The 20,393-nt window shown below is 34.6% G+C and overlaps 2 protein-coding genes across 2 annotated transcripts; one reads left to right on the top strand and one right to left on the bottom strand.

Moving 5' to 3' along the window:
• Positions 1-8,168: 8,168 nt before the first annotated feature.
• Positions 8,169-10,780, bottom strand: LOC126762284 (U3 small nucleolar RNA-associated protein 14 homolog A-like). The gene is given in 3 exon segments (XM_050478945.1): positions 8,169-9,945; positions 9,948-10,251; positions 10,309-10,780. Coding segments are annotated over 3 exon segments (2,451 nt in total). The 5' UTR covers positions 10,705-10,780; the 3' UTR covers positions 8,169-8,194.
• Positions 10,781-18,475: 7,695 nt separating this feature from the next.
• Positions 18,476-20,298, top strand: LOC126762338 (tigger transposable element-derived protein 6-like). Its single transcript, XM_050479042.1, has 2 exons — positions 18,476-19,738; positions 19,814-20,298. The coding sequence occupies exons 1-2, from the start codon at positions 18,853-18,855 to the stop codon at positions 20,032-20,034; spliced, it is 1,107 nt and encodes a 368-aa protein (XP_050334999.1). The 5' UTR covers positions 18,476-18,852; the 3' UTR covers positions 20,035-20,298.
• The last annotated feature ends 95 nt before the right edge of the window (positions 20,299-20,393 follow it).

The raw sequence follows: 20,393 nt of genomic DNA, 5'->3' as shown, positions 1-20,393 counted from the left end.
TTAAAGTTCTCTGGAGATGGGAGAGAAGATGGGTTTCCAACTCGTCAACACGCCACATATATCTGGGCGTGTGAAGAACATAGCATTTCCCGATTTCCTTGTGTCCTGTTGATTGTTAGCGCAAAGGCAATTTTGCCTGGAAATTGAAGACGTTTGAACTGAAATGGCTGTCCCCTGTATTCGCTAACTGCGTCATAATTAGTCGGGTTCCATTACATAGTTTCGGCGCATGAAGATTGTTAAACATTATAATGACAAATCCAACTTTGAGACGCAAATGTTGCTGGGGCATACCAAGCCTCTCCAAAGAATTTGGAAATTCCACTGGATAATTTACGGTTTCGTCTTCCTTGTCAAGACGATCGATCGATTTATATGAGCACAAACCTCCCGGAATTTGACTTTGAATCTTCCAGTTTAAGTTATTAACACCAGTATTTTGGCAGCTAAAATTGTGCGTGCACTTAAGGAATCGTAGATACGATAATTTGGCCAATGTTCTGATAAATATTCGTGATGAGTTCATCTTCCGTTGAAGTGCATTGACAAAAGGGAGGTGAAATTGATATCAAACCACTGGAAGTATCAACCGGAATTTGCCAATTCTTAGCGAATACAATGTAAAATGTCATCGGCAGTGTCATTTTTTCGTATCCCATAATTAACGCACATTTGAAGGCTGATATGTCGAAATGATCTTCGACAGTTCCAGCAAATCCAATTGCTGGCATGCTTCTCAAAAAGTTGCACACACTGTACCATTCACAATATGATCTGGTGTAATCACCATCCGCATCCAAATAAAAATGTGTGCGTGCGGCAAACCTCTTTTTTGCTACTCAACAGAATACATTCAGCATTTAACAGCACCATATATACCATAGGTTGCTTCAAGATAAAGACCATCAAACATCGCAGCTATTGTTTAAAAAGTCGTGCTGTGATATCGTTACGATCGCTAGCTGATTGACCGCGATCTATAATTCCGCACGTATGTCATCGCATTTGGGAGTACTTCTTGCCTTTCTTTGGGCTGCCATACGTTGATGGCAAAAAGAACGCCGACCAATATTAGCGCGACCTCTTCGTGGCTTCGTAACAAATTTCAATATGCAATTGATCACATTGTGCTAAACACACAAGCTTTCTCTGAATAGTTTTCAATCATTTTTCCTTTGGATAGCCGGAATAAAAAAGCAAGCGACCGCAATTGAACGATTCAAATAATTCACGAATCAAAATATTGAAAAACAAAACAAAGAAAAATTGAAAAAATGTGTATGGAAATGTTACTTTTTGGAATTGTCCAATTTTCCGATTTCTCCTCATGAAAAGTATAAGGTATTTTGTTTCTAAATCTTTCCCGATCCACAACAAACAACCTTTTAAAACTTCATCAAGATTGGTTCAACCGTTCTCTTAGTGTTACTAACAAACAAACATTCATTTTTATAAAACGTTTGTATGGGGAAAAGAAAAGTCCTGTTTTTAGGGGTTTTCCGGAAATTATTCGAATTTTTCTGGCCGTAAAAACCATCTTTGAACTTCAACGAACATTTAAGAAAAAGAATTGGCCAAATTGGTCCAGGTGTTATTGAATTATGAGCGTACATACAGTTTGACGATTCATTATACTCTCGCAACAATGTTGCCAAAGAGAGTATTATAGTTTTGTTCACATAACGGTTGTTTGTAAGTCCTAAAACTAAAAGAGTTAGATATAGGGTTATATATGTATACCAAAGTGATCAGGGTGACGAGTAGAGTCGAAATCCGGATGTCTGTCTGTCCGTCCGTCCGTCTGTCTGTCCGTCCGTGCAAGCTGTAACTTGAGTAAAAATTGAGATATCATGATGAAACTTGGTACACGTATTCCTTGGCTCCATAAGAAGGTTAAGTTCGAAGATGGGCAAAATCGGCCCACTGCCACGCCCACAAAATGGCGGAAACCGAAAAACCTATAAAGTGTCATAACTAAGCCATAAATAAACATATTAAAGTGAAATTTGGCACAAAGGATCGCATTAGGGAGGGGCATATTTGGACGTAGTTTTTTTGGAAAAGTGGGCGTGGCCCCGCCCCCTACTAAGTTTTTTGTACATATCTCAGAAACTACTATAGCTATGTCAACCAAACTCTACAGAGTCGTTTTCTTCAAGCATTTCCATATACAGTTCAAAAATGGAAGAAATCGGATAATAACCACGCCCACCTCCCATACAATAGTTATGTTGAAAATCACTAAAAGTGCGTTAACGGACTAACAAAAAACGTCAGAAACACTAAATTTTACGGAAGAAATTGCAGAAGGAAGCTGCACCCAGGCTTTTTTTAAAAATTGAAAATGGGCGTGGCCTCGCCCACTTATGTACCAAAAACCATATCTCAGGAACTGCTCAACCGATTTCAATGAAATTCGGTATATAATATTTTCTTAACACCCTGATGACATGTACGAAATATAGGTGAAATCGGTTAAGAACCACGCCTTTTTTCAATATAACGCTATTTTGAATTCCATCTGATGCCTTCTCTGTATAATATATAGTACATTAGGAACCAATGATGATAGCGGAATAAAAGTTTACAAAAATACGGTATTTGAAAAATATGTAAATGACGTATAATGAAATCTCGATTATCACTTTATCATGCGAGAGTATAAAATGTTCGGTGACACCCGAACTTAGCCCTTCCTTACTTGTTTTTATTTATATACATAGATATGAATGTAAATGTTTACACGATTGCTTATATTCCTGTATTGTAATTTATTTGTACATACACCGTCGAACTGTCATCGTAACCGGTTGCTTTTCGCTCTGTGCTTATTGAGTTTGTTAAAACGGTATAACGGTTTGTTCTGCGTTTATATTACGCTCGTGCTTTGTTTGTGAATTAATTTTTTATCGTTTTATATCTTTTCAATCACTTAATTTCTTAATTTGTTAAACTAAAATTCGCGTTTACTATGGCCCCTGGGGCCACCAAATTAGGGGATAATAGGTTTTCCCTATTATCTCCAATAATGAAAAAGAAAAGAAAAAACCAAATCCGATCCCGTTAGACCAATTTCCAGAATTACCAGTCTCAAACACGGATGATCCAAAATTTTTGGTCATGTCATCGCTGGACGACAACAAGCCACTTAATTCGTTATCATGCTTCGCTACGTATAAAGGTATTCAAGCAATCAGTAAGGAAGTAAGTAAAGTTACTGAGCTACGTGATGGTAGCCTACTGCTCTTTGTAAATAACAACAAAACAGCTAGCAAATTTCTTTCTGCAAAAATTTTACCTGGCGGAGGTCATATCAATGTCAAGCTTCATAATACTTTGAATACGGTTAAAGGCACCATATACGCCCCATTCCTGAATAACTTATCAGAAGAAGATATTGTTGATGGTCTTAAGGAGCAGGGTGTTTCTGCTGTACATAAGTTTTCACGAATTGCTGACGGCTCCCGTAATCCTACGGGTGTAGTTTTATTAACTTTTGATAAATACAAACTTCCTGAAAGAATTGATGTTGCCTGGAGGAACCTCACTGTCCGTCCGTATTACCCTAATCCTATGCGTTGTAAGCAATGTCAATTAATTGGCCACACAGCAAAATACTGCCGTAATTCACCTTCTTGTGTCTCATGCAACCTCCCTTCCGATCATACCCCACCTACTGAATGTAAGAGAATAATGTGTGCAAATTGCTCGGGCGACCACCCGGCATCATCTAATACTTGCCCTAAATATCAACAATCCAAAGAAATATTAAAAATTAAAACTATTTATAAATGTAGTATGCGTGAAGCTGTTACCAAGTATAAAATTCAATTTTCTCATACAACTTCTAATGCAAACTCTTTTGCCTCTATAGCTAAAATTTCTAACAATACTAATCAAATCAATAATGAAACAACACCTAATAACAAATCCAACAATCCTACCAAAACTAATCTAACAACAACTACAGACATCAATTCATCTAAACAATCCCTTCCAACCCATCCTACCTCCTCTTCTGTCACTTCTCCTTCCCTCTCTTTTCCCCTTTATCCATCTCTGACTCTCCTCTCAATATCCTTTCCTCCTGTCCTATCACACCCTCCCCCACCCTCTCCTGCTCGCAAGATCCTCTTGCATTACCCAATTTTCCTTCTTACAATGAAGACATTTAGTTTAAATAAAATATTCGTAGCTTAACTTTTTTCTTTTATAAGTTTACATATGATATGATTACACTTCTTCAATGGAACATTAACGGTTATGTTAATAATTATATTAACTTAGAGTTACTTATGGGATCGTACAATCCATCTATTATCCTGTTGAATGAAACTCACCTATCTTATAATGCCTCAGCTTTTACCCCTAGGGCTTATGTGGGATATTTTATTAATCTCCCACATAACACCACCAACAAGCAGGGAGTTGCCATCCTAGTTAAAAGAAATCTACCTCACGTATTACTTCCCATACCCCTTTCAATTTTTTGCTTGTGTAGCTATTGAGATCCTCGCCCCCTATAAAATTTCAATCATCTGTGCTTATTCCCCTCCTGATCAATCATTTTCTACTACTGAATTTTTAAATCTTATTCCTTCCGGTTCAAATCCTTTTATCTTGTGTGGTGACTTCAATGCTTGGAGTCCCCTTTGGGGCTCTGCTTCGGCTAACTCCAAGGGACGTAGCATTGAGGATGCCTTACTAAGATCCAACTGCATTGTTTTAAATGATGGTTCCCCCACCCATTTTTCCACTCACTCTACCTTCACTAATATTGATCTTTCCATATGTTCTGCCTCCCTCTCCTCAAAAATATCCTGGTGTTGTATTGATGATCTCCATGGCAGTGATCATTTTCCCATCCTTTCCAAAATATCTACTTCTCGCCCTCATTCATTTTTTAAGCCCAGGATTCGGTTTAAAACTGATTCGGCTGATTGGGATAGGTTTGAAGAAGCCTGTTTTTCGCATTCACGTTATTTCCCCTTTTCTTCCAATATAAATCAAGAGGCTTCTAGAATCCAAAAAATTATACGTTCTGCTTCTAACTATTCTTTTCCCCTTTCTTCTTCTAAACCAGTCAAGCTTGCTCCTCTTTGGTGGAATAATGAGCTTTCTGCACTAAGAAATCTGAAACAGATCGCATGGCATCAATTTAAACGTTTACGTTCTAGTGCAAACTTAATAGCTTACAAAAAATCCAATGCACTTTTTCGCCATAAAGCTAAGGCTGCTAAGGTTCATTGTTTCCAAGAATTTACGAATAATATCACTTCTTCTTCGGATTCTAGAAAAATCTGGACTGATATGAAAAGACTGGCTGGTTTATCACCTTCTTCTCCTATCACTTATTTAAATACTCCTCGGGGCACTCTACTATATCCCAAAGATATAGCCTTAGAGTTTGCCACCCACTTTTCCAATATTTCTTTGGACTCCAATTTCTCTTCTGATTTTTCCTCTAGTAAACTTTCTTCTCTTTGCTCTCCTTACCTTCCTCCTTCCACCTTATCTCAATCAGCTGAATATTTAGATGCCGATATATCTGAACTTGATTTTAATTTAGCCCTCTCGTCAGTCAAGGGCAAAACTCCTGGCATTGATAAAATCTCTTACCTTATCATCAAGCACCTTCCTCCATTCCTTATATCCCGTCTAGTCAAACTTTACAATAGTATTTTTCTCAGTGGCAACTACCCTGTCCTCTGGAAGACTAGCGCGATTATTCCTATTTTAAAACCTGGTAAACCTCCTGGTGTGGTCAGCAGTTATCGTCCCATTTCCCTTCTTCCTTGCCTTGGTAAATTGATTGAAAAGATTATTGCTACTAGACTCGCCTGGTATGCTCAATCTAATAATCTCATTTCGCACAACCAAGATGCGTTCAAGAGGGGGCAGGGTACGTTGGATGCTCTCCTGCACCTTGATCACTTTATCTCTGATACTCTGTCCCACAAAAATCATGTTTCTATTCTTTCTTTAGATTTCCTAAAAGCATTTGACAGGATTGGGATTCATGTAGTGTTAAGACAGCTTAGTAGGTGGAGAGTGGGTTCTCGTATTTTTAACTTTGTCAAATCTTTCCTATCCAACCGTAAATTAAGTGTTATCATATCCAATGTTTCATCCTCTGTTCTACCATTAGATAATGGTACCCCACAAGGGTCACCGCTCTCGGTGATCCTATTTACTATTGCATTTGATGAAATCAGTACCATTCTATCAGATTTTGTTACTATCCGGCATCAGATTTATGCTGATGATTTAATTTTATTCTCAAAAACTTCAAATTTGACTTCAGTAACAATTACTTTCTCTGAAATTTTATTGCGTCTTTCTCGTTGGTCCTCTACTTCAGGCACATCAATATCTTTTCCTAAATCGAAACTTTTTCATATTTGTAAAAAACATCAATGTACTATCCCAACGCTCACATTTGATAATACAAACATTTTGTGTACAGATAGTATTAAGTTCCTTGGTATTGTATTAGACTCTAAGTATACATTTAAGAAACATTGTCAGTATATAAGAAAAAGACTTTGTTAATTTAAATATTATTAAATACCTCTCATGTAAGCGCTCACTCATCGGCTCGGCTTTACTGGTCAACGTCACTAAAGCCCTCATCTCATCTGTAATTAATTATGGCTTGGAAATTTATGGACATCATTCTAAGAATCATCTAAAGATGCTTGCTGCGCCCTATCATTCTTCAGTTCGTTGTTCTCTTCGAGTGTTTCCAACATCGCCAATTAAAAACATACTGACGGAAGCTGGCCTACCTTCTCTAAAAGATGCAGTGGAAGATAGCTTAAATAAGCTTTATTCAAAACTCATACTCAGCACGAACTTTACTATAAAAAAGGACTTTCAATCATCACTTTGCAGAAAGAGGTCTCCTAAAATACCGTCTTCTATTTTTAAAAGTGCTTTGTTTGCTAAAACCAATGAGTTGCCGCTTAAAATATTGCTGCCTTGCAGTAAATATATTCCACCGTGGAAAGTAAATGAATCTTCTTTCATTAGTGATCTTACTTTTCTTCGCAAATCCATCACTCCAAGCACTGTGTATAAATCTCGATTTTTGGAATTATCTGCGCACTTCAAATCTTTTGGTTGGCAGTTTATATATACTGATGGCTCCAAATCGTCGCATACATCTTTTGCTGTAGTTGATGATAACCAACAAAGAATATCGTATGGTTTATTATTTCCATTTTGTTCAATTTTTACCGCTGAAGCTACGGGTATTCTCAAAGCTGTCCAGTATGCCCAACAAAACCTTGGTAAATTCATCATCTGTACAGATAGTCTATCGTGTTTTCAAGCTTTAAAAAACCGCAGTAACTACAATGACGTCATTATTGGCATTAGATCGCTGTTGTTTTCGTTAGCACATAGACTAAAAATAATGTGGATACCCGGTCACTCTGGAATCATTGGAAATACTTTTGCGGACTCGGTGGCTAAGGAGGTGTGCATCACTCCAACAACTACATCTGCCTTGTTTGTTAAGAGTGATATAAAACGGCTTATTATTCAACAAAGATCCACTAAATTGGCGCTTGATTGGATGAATTACAGACACCACTACTCTAGAATAAATTCAAATCGTATCAAACCATCCTTTCCGTCATCGCTTTCATCTAATTATATCATTCCATATATCAGACTTCGCATTGGCCACTCCATTATCACACACGCTCACATACTAAATGGCACTCAGATCAACCAATGCCCATTTTGTGATTCAGATTTAAATCTATTGCATCTTCTGCAACATTGTCCAGCACTTCAAACTCATAGACTGTCAAACTTCAATAATACTGATCCAATAATTTTATTGATGGATCCCTCAAGCAACAACATTTCGAAAATCTACAACTTTTTGAAAGACAGCGACCTTCTTCGACGCATATAACATAACCAGTCGGCCGATAGCCCATGATGCTAGTGCAGCGTATTTTCTTAAGTTTGTATAATAATTGTATTATTATGTAAGCTTTTATAAAATAAAATAAAAATAAAAATAAAAAAAAAAAAATTTATTTGTATACCAATTATTTTAACAAACGAGTTTTTTCACTCAGCATCAGTTAAGCTGTATAGTCGATATGACAAAACGGCAGTTAAAGACTAAAATTTATATTAATACATACGCATTTTTTAAAATGTTTTTGTAGTATTTTTATTTTGTTTTAACCATTTTTGCTGGACGATTTTCATTCATTCTTGCTATCCTTCTATCAACTACATGTCTTAACCTGCGCTGCGGTTTTGTTATTTCACTTTGATCCATGGGTTCAATTACTTGACCCTTATGTGTTATGATCGCCGGTCGTGTTAGCATACGAAAAGCGGTTTCCGGAACACAATTTCGTCCAATAGTTGCGCGAATACTTCCTTCATAATCAGCTACAGAGGTAAATGGGAATGGCACTTCAGAAACAAGATGAGATCGTAATTGTTTACTCGCAGTTTCGTTGATATAAAGGCCACCTTTATTATCATCACGACGCTTTTCCTTTTTAGCTAACTTAAGAACTAGACGTTTGTTTTTAATAGCAGCTTGTCGCTCAGCGGAAATACCAGCGCCAGCCCATGAACCCCAACCAGGCATAAACAAATCGATTTCTGCGTCTTTTACTTCCGAGTCTTTAGCTTTATCGCGGGTGAAGTCGGCAATAATATCATCGTCTTCAAATGCTTGGCTGATTGTCATTTGTTGATCTAAGTAAACCTTATAATTGTCTTCATCGCCACTTACGTCCACGTCATCGTCTACAGCACCAATAGATTCATTCAAACCAATGAAGTTATTTACATGTTGTTTAAGTTTCACATCAGCCAATTTGTTTGGATCAATAATTGAGGAAGGTTTTATTTCAATTGTTGGTGGTTCAGTCTGTAGAGACTGACTATCCTTTTTAAATTTTTCCATATTGATTTCAACATTGCTTTTACTCTTTCCTTCAATACCGAGCTCTTCGTCTATTATTGGCCGTTTCAATTCTTTTTTAAAGGATAAATCTTTTAAGTTCTTCAGTTCATCCTTTTTCAGGCGTTTTTTTTGTTTTGTATCCTTCAACTGAGTCTTTTTTAAAAGCTTAGCCTTTTTGGACAATTCTTTCATTTTTTTAGTCACCTTTTGTTTAATTTTGTCCTCTTGCTTATCAAAAATATCATCAATATTGGTATCATTGGAAATATTTTCCGAATTGGAAATGTTAGTCTCTTCAACTAACCATTCACCAGCTCCACTAGATTTAATTTCTTTTTCGACCACTGTAGTTTTATTCTTTGCTTTTACGACCTTTTTGCTTATTTTCTTAGCTTTTTTCACTTTCTGTTCAGTAGCTTTTTTTCTTGAATCAACCTCATCAACGAACTTTTCATCGTTTTTTGTTGTTTCTTTGATTTCTTGTTGTTCTTCATCAGACATATCTTCTTCAACTAAAAGCTTTTTATATTCATCCAACATTTTTTCATTTTCATTTCGATCCAGCCAATATTTTCTCCAGTTTTCACCTTCAACTTCATTAGTACCTCCGTCTTTTTGAATGCTTTCTAAACGCGTCCATGGATTGAAGGGATCAGATTCATTCAACTCTTTTTGAGTGCTGATGTGGGAAGCCTTTGTGGGATTGTCATCATCAGTGTCATCATCGCTATCGATTTTCTTTTGCGTTAATTGACGACTAATTTGCAATTGTTCAGACAAGTCCTTCCTTACGTCCTTATCATACTTTGCACGTATTTGCAAATTCTTTGCCCATGTCCCAGTGTTCTTATGGCGCAAACTAGCTCTTTCCAAAACCCTGTTCTTTTCTAACTCATTCAATTTCTCTAAAGCTGCCTCAGGATTTGTTTTTTGCAGAATCTCAAATTGTTTGATTTGCTCTTGCATTTTTTGTTTTTTAAGCAATTTGTGATATTTTTCGATTTTATTTTGTTTTGCTTGCGTGCTTTTAATGACTTTTGGGACTCTCTAATTTTTAAGTATGCTAACTCTTTACGGCGCGCAAAAAGTTCGTCTCTTGTTAGCTTTTTCTTCAATAACTCTGCTTCTCTTTTGGCTAGTTCCTCTACATTTTCTGTGTCACCTGCTGATTCTCGCTTTGCGGCCTTTAGGCGTGCTTGTTCTGCTTCCAACGCGATAGCTAATTCAGACTTAAGCGATCGTTCCAATGGTTTACGGTATAAAGACGTATCAACATAAATAGTTTCGGACCGTAGAGGAAAAACCTTGAGTTATAAAAATAATGTATGTCAATAAAACAATTCAAATATTTATATACATACTTGAGTTTCCGCATTACGATTTTGAGACACAACGGCGTCCCAACGTCCCAAATTTTTCTTCGTTTTATCATAGCCGAGTCCTCGTTTAAGACGATTTGCTTGTGGAGTTTCTAGTGGCTTATCAAGTACTTTTTTTGAAGACTGTACAACTTTCAGTTGTTTTCCGGCTTCTACATGTTTCTTAGTTGTTTGCAATACTTTTACAATATCATGCAAGCCAACTGGATAACGTGCAGCTAATTCGTCTCCAGGTTTTACCAATTGAAACTCATCCTGCTGACGTATAGGTTCATTACGTGTTGTTTTCCTAATATGTTGAGCTTTGCCCAGGCTGCTGATGCCTTGCAATAGTTTCTTATGTGCTTTGGGATTAAATTGCTCCTCCTCGTCACTCATAGTGTTATTTTAAAAAATCTTTGAATTATACGATAAGTTAAATATAAAATAGAAACACATGCGTTCACAGTCTTAATTTTTGACAGATGTTTGTTTTCATTTGTTAGTCAGGGCGACCCTCAAAATTTTTTCGTATTACAGTGTTGTATTTGAAGGTAACTGAGATAAAAACCTTTAAATGCTTGGGTGGTCCTAAAAAACTAAAAACAGTAAGTTTGCAGCATAGATATTTTTGAAGTTTGGAAAAAAATATAAAACTGTCAGATTGTAGGACAAATATTTTTTAACGGCACATATATTACACCTAATTCTGTTTTTATACGGTTTTGTTTTACACAATTTGACACAATTCCGATTTTTTTGACGCCGCGATCTATATATATGTATAGGGTTATAGGTACCGCAAACGCTTAGTTTACGAGATATTTGACTTCAAAGTTCAAAAATTCCCAAAATTTCCACACGCTATTTCACCACATTAAACACACTTTACGCACATTTTTTACTTCAAATTAATTAAATTAAACTATAAACATTTAAATACATCCACATTTTACTCTTTTTGCAGGTGTTTACCTAAGAAATCTTTATTTTAAAAATTACTTTTTACACTCGTAATGAGCATAATTTATGTGCTAATGTGTCGGCTATTACACGAAGCAACTTCTGTTGCTAATTCTCGGGCGATTCTCTTTTGCTGTCGCCCATTACCTTCACACGAGCAACTTGTGTTGCGCAACTTTGTTCGAGTTTTTTTCTCATTCTCTTTCACTTTACTTTGACCCATTAACCCATTGTCTACTCTTTACTTTAACCCATTATCGTTTCTTTTTCCTTATATTTGGGCCACTCTATCACATATGTATATTAATCAGTTCTATCAATTAAGAAATACATTTTATTTATGATTCAAAATTAAAACAAAGAGTATATAACAGACCTTGACATATATCACCCTTTTCACTATCGTCTGAATCAGTATCTTTAATCAATTCGATTTTTTCATCATACTCCATTTTCTAAAATATTTATGTTATATTATGTATATTTGTATACATATTTGCAAATTACTTACCAAAAGATGAAATTAAATTTTTTAAATATATTCAAAATATTAATTTCAAAAAAAGATACGCAAATGCAACTATGTACTACGAAAGAAAGAACACGAATGCCGAAAAACGTCGCAGCGAACTGTTACGAGTAAGAAGACAAAGTGTGTTGCTGAACACTGGAAACTCGGCGCGATTCTCCTCTCCTCGTCGCCCCCTCGCCTATAAACCAAGAGTTGCCGCAACAAAAGTTGCTTCGTGTAATAGCCGACTAACAATTATGAGGAAATGGAGCTCTGCCATATGATAATAAGCAAATATGAGCAATTCGCTTTTTCGTTATAGTTCCTCTTTCTTTATTTAGCAATCTTACCGTGCGATTCTGTACTGTGATACAGTCTCAAGTCTCAAAATTTGAGATTTTAAGTTAGAGACAATTTTTGAGACTTGAGACGATTTTGCTACTCTGTAAGTAACAGTCACAAAATCTATTACATTTCATTAATCAGAGATGTTTTTACACTTCAATGAATATATATATAGAATATAACAAATATTAAATTTTCTATAACATAGTCAAAAAACATAATTATCAATAAAAATAAAAATATATGTTCACTTTGTTTCATAATATTTACGAAGTTTATGTAAAATTGATTTATAGATATTAATCGATTGTCGTTTTTTTATATTTTGTAAGCAACTCAAGCACGAAAGGGTTAACGTGTTTGAGTTGCTTAAAAAAAACAACGACGCTAACCCTTTCGTGCTTGAGTTGCTTACAAAATATAAAAAAACGACAATCGATTAATATCTATTCAGTATATTCAAGATAGCAGACAAGAGTTGTTTTTACAGCCCTATTCTCATGCCCTCACAAAAGTCACCAACCTCACTACAGTGATGTTTCTCACTATAGTGAGGGTTACCTTATTCTGGCAAAAATTCAAAAACTCAAATGCTCACTATTATCACAAATATCTGTGACGTGTGAAAGCAGCCATCATAATACAAAACATCTGTGTTTGTTTGTTTTACATCAATATTTGACATTTTTTAAAAAATATTTGAGTGTTATAACCAGGAATAAAGGGTTGTTAAACTTATTCCAGTGTGAGAGCGCCTCAAAATTAGCGTTTTTTATAACATTTTCCATTATGGCCAGATTGAACAAAATTACAATTTTTGGGCATTTAAATTAAAACACCCAACATTTAGTATGAATAAAAATTACTATATAGTGGTTATTTATTATATGGAGAAACTATTTAAATCTTTTTAAAGAATATTATAACAACTGACTTTTGTCCTTTCAATGCCCAATAATAGGATTTAAGCTTGTTAGCTCTCAATCATTAAATGTTTTTAATAATTTTCCATTGAAAATATTACCAAGATGCTTCAAATTACAAAACTTTTCATCAAAAACCTTTAAATTTCACAAATTTATTTAATTTTCATTGTTTTACATTTTTTACAAGTAGTCTTGATCGATGCAACAAATCCCTCTGTTTACATATTTTTTTGGTAAGATTTCAATCTGGCCATCGCTCGTTTCCAATTGCTAAACGTCAAAACCTCCTGAACTCGATCAACTGTCAAAGTTTAGGTGGTTTTGACGTTTAGCAATTGCTCTCTCACTTCCAGTGAGAGAGGAGTTAAACATCTCTTTATCTCTGGTTATAACTAGCATGGAGGAACTGTTCTTTGTGTATGCGGCAATTGTTGAGGAGGGGGAATCGGGGGGTAGGAGGAAAATTTTGAAGGGTTTACGAGACAAAAGCGATCCTTTTACTATGCAAGACACAACAATTATAAAAACATTTCGATTCCCAAAATCGCTATGTGAAGTACTTATAGGTGAATTGGTGCCGCATGATGTGCAGAGATCGAGTATATCTTTTGATCTGCGTTTCCTGGCGTGTTTGTATTTTTACGGGCATGGCTCTTACCCAAAATGCGTTGGTAATAGTTATATGCTCTCTATGAGCCAGTCCTCTGTGTCTAGAGCTCTGCACTTTATTTCGAAATTAATTATGGATGTTAAGGGCAGTGAAATTTATTTCCCTTCAAGCGCTCAGGATGTTTCAGATACAAAGAAGGGGTAAGATAAATAAATAAAAATAAATATAAATAAATAAATAAATGTTCTCTTAAAGATTTAGCACGAAATTTGGGATCAAGGGCACAATCGGCGCAATCGATTGTACCCATATTGGGATTGTTTCACCCTCAAGCACAGACGCATACATATCTTTATTATCCATTTGTGTTTTTGTTTGTTTATTTTTATTAAAACAGCTGTTTGACAGCAAAAAGCTTTTTACCTCACGTGGTGACTTTTTTAAGCTTTTTTCTTATGAGGTTATGAGCGAGAATAGCCTCACAAAATATGCCTCACAAGAAATCTCTCAAATTTTTCCTCTCAACTCAGTTGAGAGGTTTTTTCAGAATAGGGCTGTTAGTTTTGTGACTTGCTAACTATCAGGTCTCAAATTTGAAGCAATAGTTTGAGACTAATGCTAGAGACTGTTTAGTGAATAGTAACTAGTCACAAATTGAGACTTTACCTCAAAATGTCTCAAATAGAGACTAGAGACTGGTTACAGGATCCCGCTATTAGTTCTAATAAAAACAAGCTTTTATAAATTATATTTCAAATTAAAATAAGTGTAAAAAATCTTTCCATGCATATAGATATGTTCTTATTTAAATTTAATAAACAACTTAGTAATATTAAATAATAATATTACCTAATAAAATACTTAGATAATAAAGGAGTACTACGCAAAAGTACTTCAGTCACCCTGAATGTATTGCTCGTGCATATTTTTTTAAAGCGCGGCCGAAGGCCGCCAATGCAGAAAGAAATACTCCGCGAAAGTCACTTCGATATGATATAAATTTTATAATATTATCAAAGAGTTTTACTTACTTGTGTATATTAAATACGAGTATAAATCATACACTCGGCGAAAAAAACCCACGCAGTCGAAAATTTTCTAATATTCCTATTTTGAACTGGCACTACTTGCTCAAAATTCACTATTTGTCTTATTTGGCTGTTTTGTCATGTCACTACATTATTTTACCTTTATTGTTAAAACCGTTAGTGTCCGCACGTGTTTATTACAGAATTTGCGGTATTTTCTTTTGAATAAGTTGTGAAAATAAATAAAGTTGAACATGGTGGGGTCAACAAAAAAGAAATAAGAAATCGTAGATTTATACCTATGTAAAAAAAAAAAATTTGCCAAAATCCCGCCCTAAGATTTTGGCGCCCTAGGCAATTGTGTAACTTGCCTATATGTTGGTAGGATCTCTTATAATGTTTGCTCTAGGGAATTTGATTGTTAATGTCTTCATTTTTTCTCAAGTTATCGCTTGCACAGCCTGTCGAGATGCCCCGCAATTATGAGGAAAACGAGCGTGCCACATCTTAAACACCAAATATGTAGGATTTTCTTTGTTTGTATTTTCGCGTGATTCTTTTTTCTATATAACCTATAATAAAAAATACTTTCCAACATTTTTCAATCTATAATTGGGGTGTGAACACTTTTTCCTTCTGCATACATATGTATGTATATGTATAATATACACTCGGCGAAAAAAAAGAACCCACGCACTCTACCGAGTGCTTTTATATAGCGCAAATTTGGATTCATATTATTCTAAGTCAAGCATTTTTATATAAAAAACTTATAGTTTAACACTTGTTATAGTGAAAAATGTAAAAACACACTATAACAAACCACAGAAGTAAATTTTGTTATGAACAATAATGTACTTTTAGAATAAGTTATTTACATATTTTATGTTTTATATGATTTTTATTTAGCATTAGAATACATAACAAATCAAAATAACATATTTTGTATAAAAAAATTCTAAGTATTTTGTAGAACACCCCCTCCTCCTAATTTAGGCATCGATTCAAAAAAGCGTTGAAGATAATTTTTATTGATTTCTTCATTCGGCACAGCTTCAATAATGTTTTCTATTTCTTTTAGACTTTTTGGACGCTTTTCTCTTATCATTTTGCCCATCATTTTGCCCAATTAATGCCAGCAGTTCTCAATAGGAATGAGATCTGGACTGTTTCCTGGCCACGTGAGAGACCCTATTCCATAAAAATCTTTTTGTTTTGAAACCTGTAAGTGTTTGTAATAAATTATTGAAAAATCTATTTAAATGTTTTTATGCTTTGGTTACCGCTTTGACTCTATGGCAAGGGGCTGAAATATCCTGAAAATAAACTTTTTTGCTGGACGTCGCGGTCGGAATCCAAGATTATTCAGCACATTTTGCATAGAACTTGTAGTTAATTTTACCCCAGTGGTTTCATAAAATGTTGCATTGATTGTTCCAGCATATTGAAAGCGATCACTAATGCACATCCGTTTAATTTGTCGTTCTTGACGAGGTTTTAGAGTTTTCGGACGTCCACTGCCCTTTTTTCGAGCTAATCAATTAAAATACGTATAATAATACGCACGTTCCAATCCCTTATGCCCATTTCACGAGCTATTTGACCTTTGGATAATTTATTTTATAGGTATTTTATTCATTTTTTGAAGTTATACTTCTTATGCGAGTTTGGAAAAGGTTGCGTTAAACGTTTAACGCTTACATATTTCGAGCAGCAAGGGAAGCGGTGACAATCGGCGATCGTTTGTTAGTTTCTTTCGGCACAGCTCGGATTTTCTACCAGCAACACAATGTTGTGACGCTTTGTCGTCGTGTCAGTGCTTCGACACATTGACTCTTTGACAAAGTGTGAGTTTCGGCCATGCGAAAGATGCGTGCGACACTTGTTATTATGAATGTATACATATATGTATATGTATGTATGTATGTATGCATATGGCTCGCATTTGCTTTCGCAAACATACAGACAAATGTGCAAAAGAAATAATATATGTATGTACTTACATACATACATATATGCCATACAAATTCTATTGGTATACATACATATATGGAAATGATAACGAATATGCATATTTCATGAAGGTCATCAATTTTCTTTGAAGAAATGAAGTTCATCTGGCACATCTTCACTTTGTAATAGTCGAAATAAATATAATTTATTTGAAATATTAATTTAGAAGTCTTAAATTTAATAAACTTATACAAGCATAAATAAAATATTATTGCTCATTTTAAATTTATCATTTTAATTGGTACAGTGGAACTTCTTTATAGTGAACTTCCCTACAATGAAGCTCTCCTTATAATGAAGTCATTTTGAAGACACAGCTTTTTGGTTCTACTTTCGGTGCATTTTTGTCTCCTTATAATGAATTTCTATATAATGAAGTTTTCTATATAATGAACAAATTTTACTGCTTGAAAATCAAGCTTCATACGTTTTTGTCTCCGTATAGTGAATTTTTTCAAATATGTTTTCGGTTACACTCAATTATTTGTAACTGCGTATTCTCAGAAATAAACGAAATGTAATACGGGGAATCCCAAAATGAAAATACATACATATGTACATTGTAGTAGGAGATCAGTTGTGTTAAGAACACAGTATATACAGTAGATAACCTTTTCGTGGTAGCTTTCTGAGGGGTGAATAGCGGCCATCTTGGATTTTCAGAGGTAGTAAATACTTAGCAAATTTATTCTATTAAATAATGAAAACTATAAATATTGTTGCTTAATATAAAAGGAAATAATTTATTAATGACATATATTTACTAATATTTGATTTAAACGCTATAGTGTGTCATGTTTCGCCCATAAAAATATTATTTACTGATAGTAATATATTCTTTATTTAGTGAGTTCTTATTAATAAAAAGCAGCCCTGTTTTTAGATTTCTCGGTGGTGAGTTTTCTTCTGAATGTATTTGTTTACAATTGACAGACAAAAAACATAAAACGGTTTGAATTCGTAAGCTTTTGAAATATTATTACCAATAATTTTAATTTAGAAAGAAGATATTTAGGCATTTGAAGCTGAATTTTTAATACATCGTTCTAATTCTCATCCGTATACTATTTTTGATCATTTATTTTTGAATATTTAAGTTTTGCATTTTCCACACCTACCCAGAGGTTTGCAATAAAGCGCGTTACCGACGTTTTTTAGGTGTTCGGTTCCCCAGTAGGCCTATTTTCACCTTTACAACTTAAAATAAACATATTATAAAAAGTATTTTAAAACGTCGGGTTGTGAATTTTCGCAGCAATAAAAAGGCTCTAAAATTTTGAATATAAACTTTATTATTAACACTAATATGTATTCTTATTAAAAACTTCGACATATGTTTCATTTCAAACTCAATTTCTAATTGATGTTTTCCTATAACGGCTAACGAGTTGTCAACTGCATGCAAAAATTTGGAAATACTTGAAGCGTGTTTAGAAATTGCTCAAAAAAAACAACTGATTTAACATTAAACAACAACTAATATCGCAATAAAATTGAACATATATGCAAAGTAATTCAATATAATCACTTAAATAACGTAAACACTTGCATTATTTAATATCTTTTAAAGTCGCGGTCATCAAAATTTAAGATTTATATGTAGTTTAAATGCTAACACAACACCCTGATTACCATGAAAGTAGCAAAAAAAAGTGCAATACAACACCCTAAGATTTTCTGGAGGTGAGTATATGTATGTAAACAAAGAAAAGGTTTATTACTGTATATACTGAGGTTAAGAAATTGAAGTAAAAATGACGCATCGAAGCAGCATTTCCCTTGAAAAAAAGTTATTAATTATTAACAAAGTTAAAGAAGGGAAGGTACGAAAAAAGATATTGCTAATCAGTTTGAAATACTTCCCAGCACTTTATCAAATATTCTAAAAAATAAGGAAATGATTGAAGATGCGACAATTAGCGTAAAACGTAAAAGGCTTCGAACTTGCCAGTTTGAAGATATTCCTTTCTTCCTTTATCTGGAACAATATTGAAGCAAAAGGCCAAGGATTTTGCTGAAGCACTAGGACACCATGAATTTGAGGCAAGTACAGGTTGGTTAGATAAGTTCAAAAAACGCCATGGTATTGTTCAAAAAACGTTATGTGGAGAAAGTGCTGACGCCAACCTACAAAATCGCTAAGAATGGGTAATGAACGTTTTACCAAGATTGATTGAAAATTACAACGCAAACGACATCTTAAAGCCCGATGAGACTGGATTGTTTTTCAAATGCCTGCCAAATAAAACACTGACATTCAAAAATGAGCAATGCTTTGAAGGAAAACAAAGCAAGGAGAAAATAACTGTCATGGTGGGAAGCAATATGACTGGATCGGAAAAACTTAAATTGCTTGTAATCGGAAAGGCGAAGAATCCGAGGTGCTTTAAGGGAGTAAAATCGTTAGATGTCGATTATGAGTTTAACAAAAAAGCATGGAAGACCAGTGAGATTTTTACCAAATGGATTCTAAAGCTGGACAAAAAAATTGGTAAACAAGACAGGAAGGTTTTACTTTTTGTTGATAACTGCACTGCGCACCCTAGAGATGTAAAAGACAAGCTAAAAAACATTCAGCTTGCTTATTTTTCTCCCAACATGACTTCGTTACTGCAACCAATGGACCAAGGCATTATCTACAACATGAAACAACATTACAGAAAACGTAATTTAACGAATATATTGGCTCAGCTGGATGGGGGAACTTCTGTTTTTACCATAGACTTACTCCACGCTATTCGAAATTTAAGCTCTGTATGGGATGTCTATGTTAAACCAGAAACAATTCCCAACTGTTTTAGAAAGGCAGAATTTTCAAAAGATGCCATGCAGAATCCATCTGAGCAGTGGGATGAAGAAGACCTTTCAATAGCGGATTTGGTTGCTTTGCAGTCTTCATTTAAAAAAGTGACAAATATCGAGGCATCATTTGAGGACTATGTCAATGTTGATATTGATGTGCCGATCTCGGAAAACCCCTCCGAGGAAGATATCCTTAGCAGCGTTCTAGAAAGTCGCGGAGTTCCAGCTGTACCTGGTGAATATTTATTTTTGTTGTAACCAAACAAATATTTATGTAATAAACATAATTTCTTTTTTTTTTCCTTTTTAGATATCGATGAAGTCGATTTGGACACTGAAGAAGAAATGGCAGATACTGATGAGGCATTACCTACATTAGGACAAGTTTCTTCTTCCATTAACTGTATTAGAACCTTTGTGGAGATGAAAAGTGACGTACCGATTAATGTTTTTAACTGTCTAAATGATTTGGAAGCTTTTGTTGAAAATGAAAAATGGAAGAATGTAATTCAAACCAAACTTAGATATTGATTATTTTAAATAAAATTACGAAAGAAAAAAATTAATTTCTATATAATGAAGTCTCCATATAGAGAAGCGATTTTCAGGTCCCCTGCGAATTCACTATAAGGAAGTTCCACTGTATATAAAATTTATGCCGCAATTATTATACAGTAGTCCAAAAATATGACTTCTTATTTTTCCCAGAAATACATTTGTGAAAAAAAGGATCCTAGGAAAGGAGCCTTGTTGGTGGGGCTGCGCTGCGCACATGCTTTTGTTTTTTTGCTTTATTTCGCATTTATTTGTTATTTTTATTAGTTTAATTTTTTAGTGATTTTTTATGTTTTGATTATCACTTTCGGCGTTATTGCCTAACGCTTGCACTT

This window comes from Bactrocera neohumeralis, chromosome 6, assembly GCF_024586455.1.
Source record: "Bactrocera neohumeralis isolate Rockhampton chromosome 6, APGP_CSIRO_Bneo_wtdbg2-racon-allhic-juicebox.fasta_v2, whole genome shotgun sequence".
Taxonomy (NCBI): Eukaryota; Metazoa; Arthropoda; class Insecta; order Diptera; family Tephritidae; genus Bactrocera; species Bactrocera neohumeralis.
Note: the sequence above shows the minus strand (reverse complement) of the source record. Positions and strands in the feature narration are given on the sequence as shown.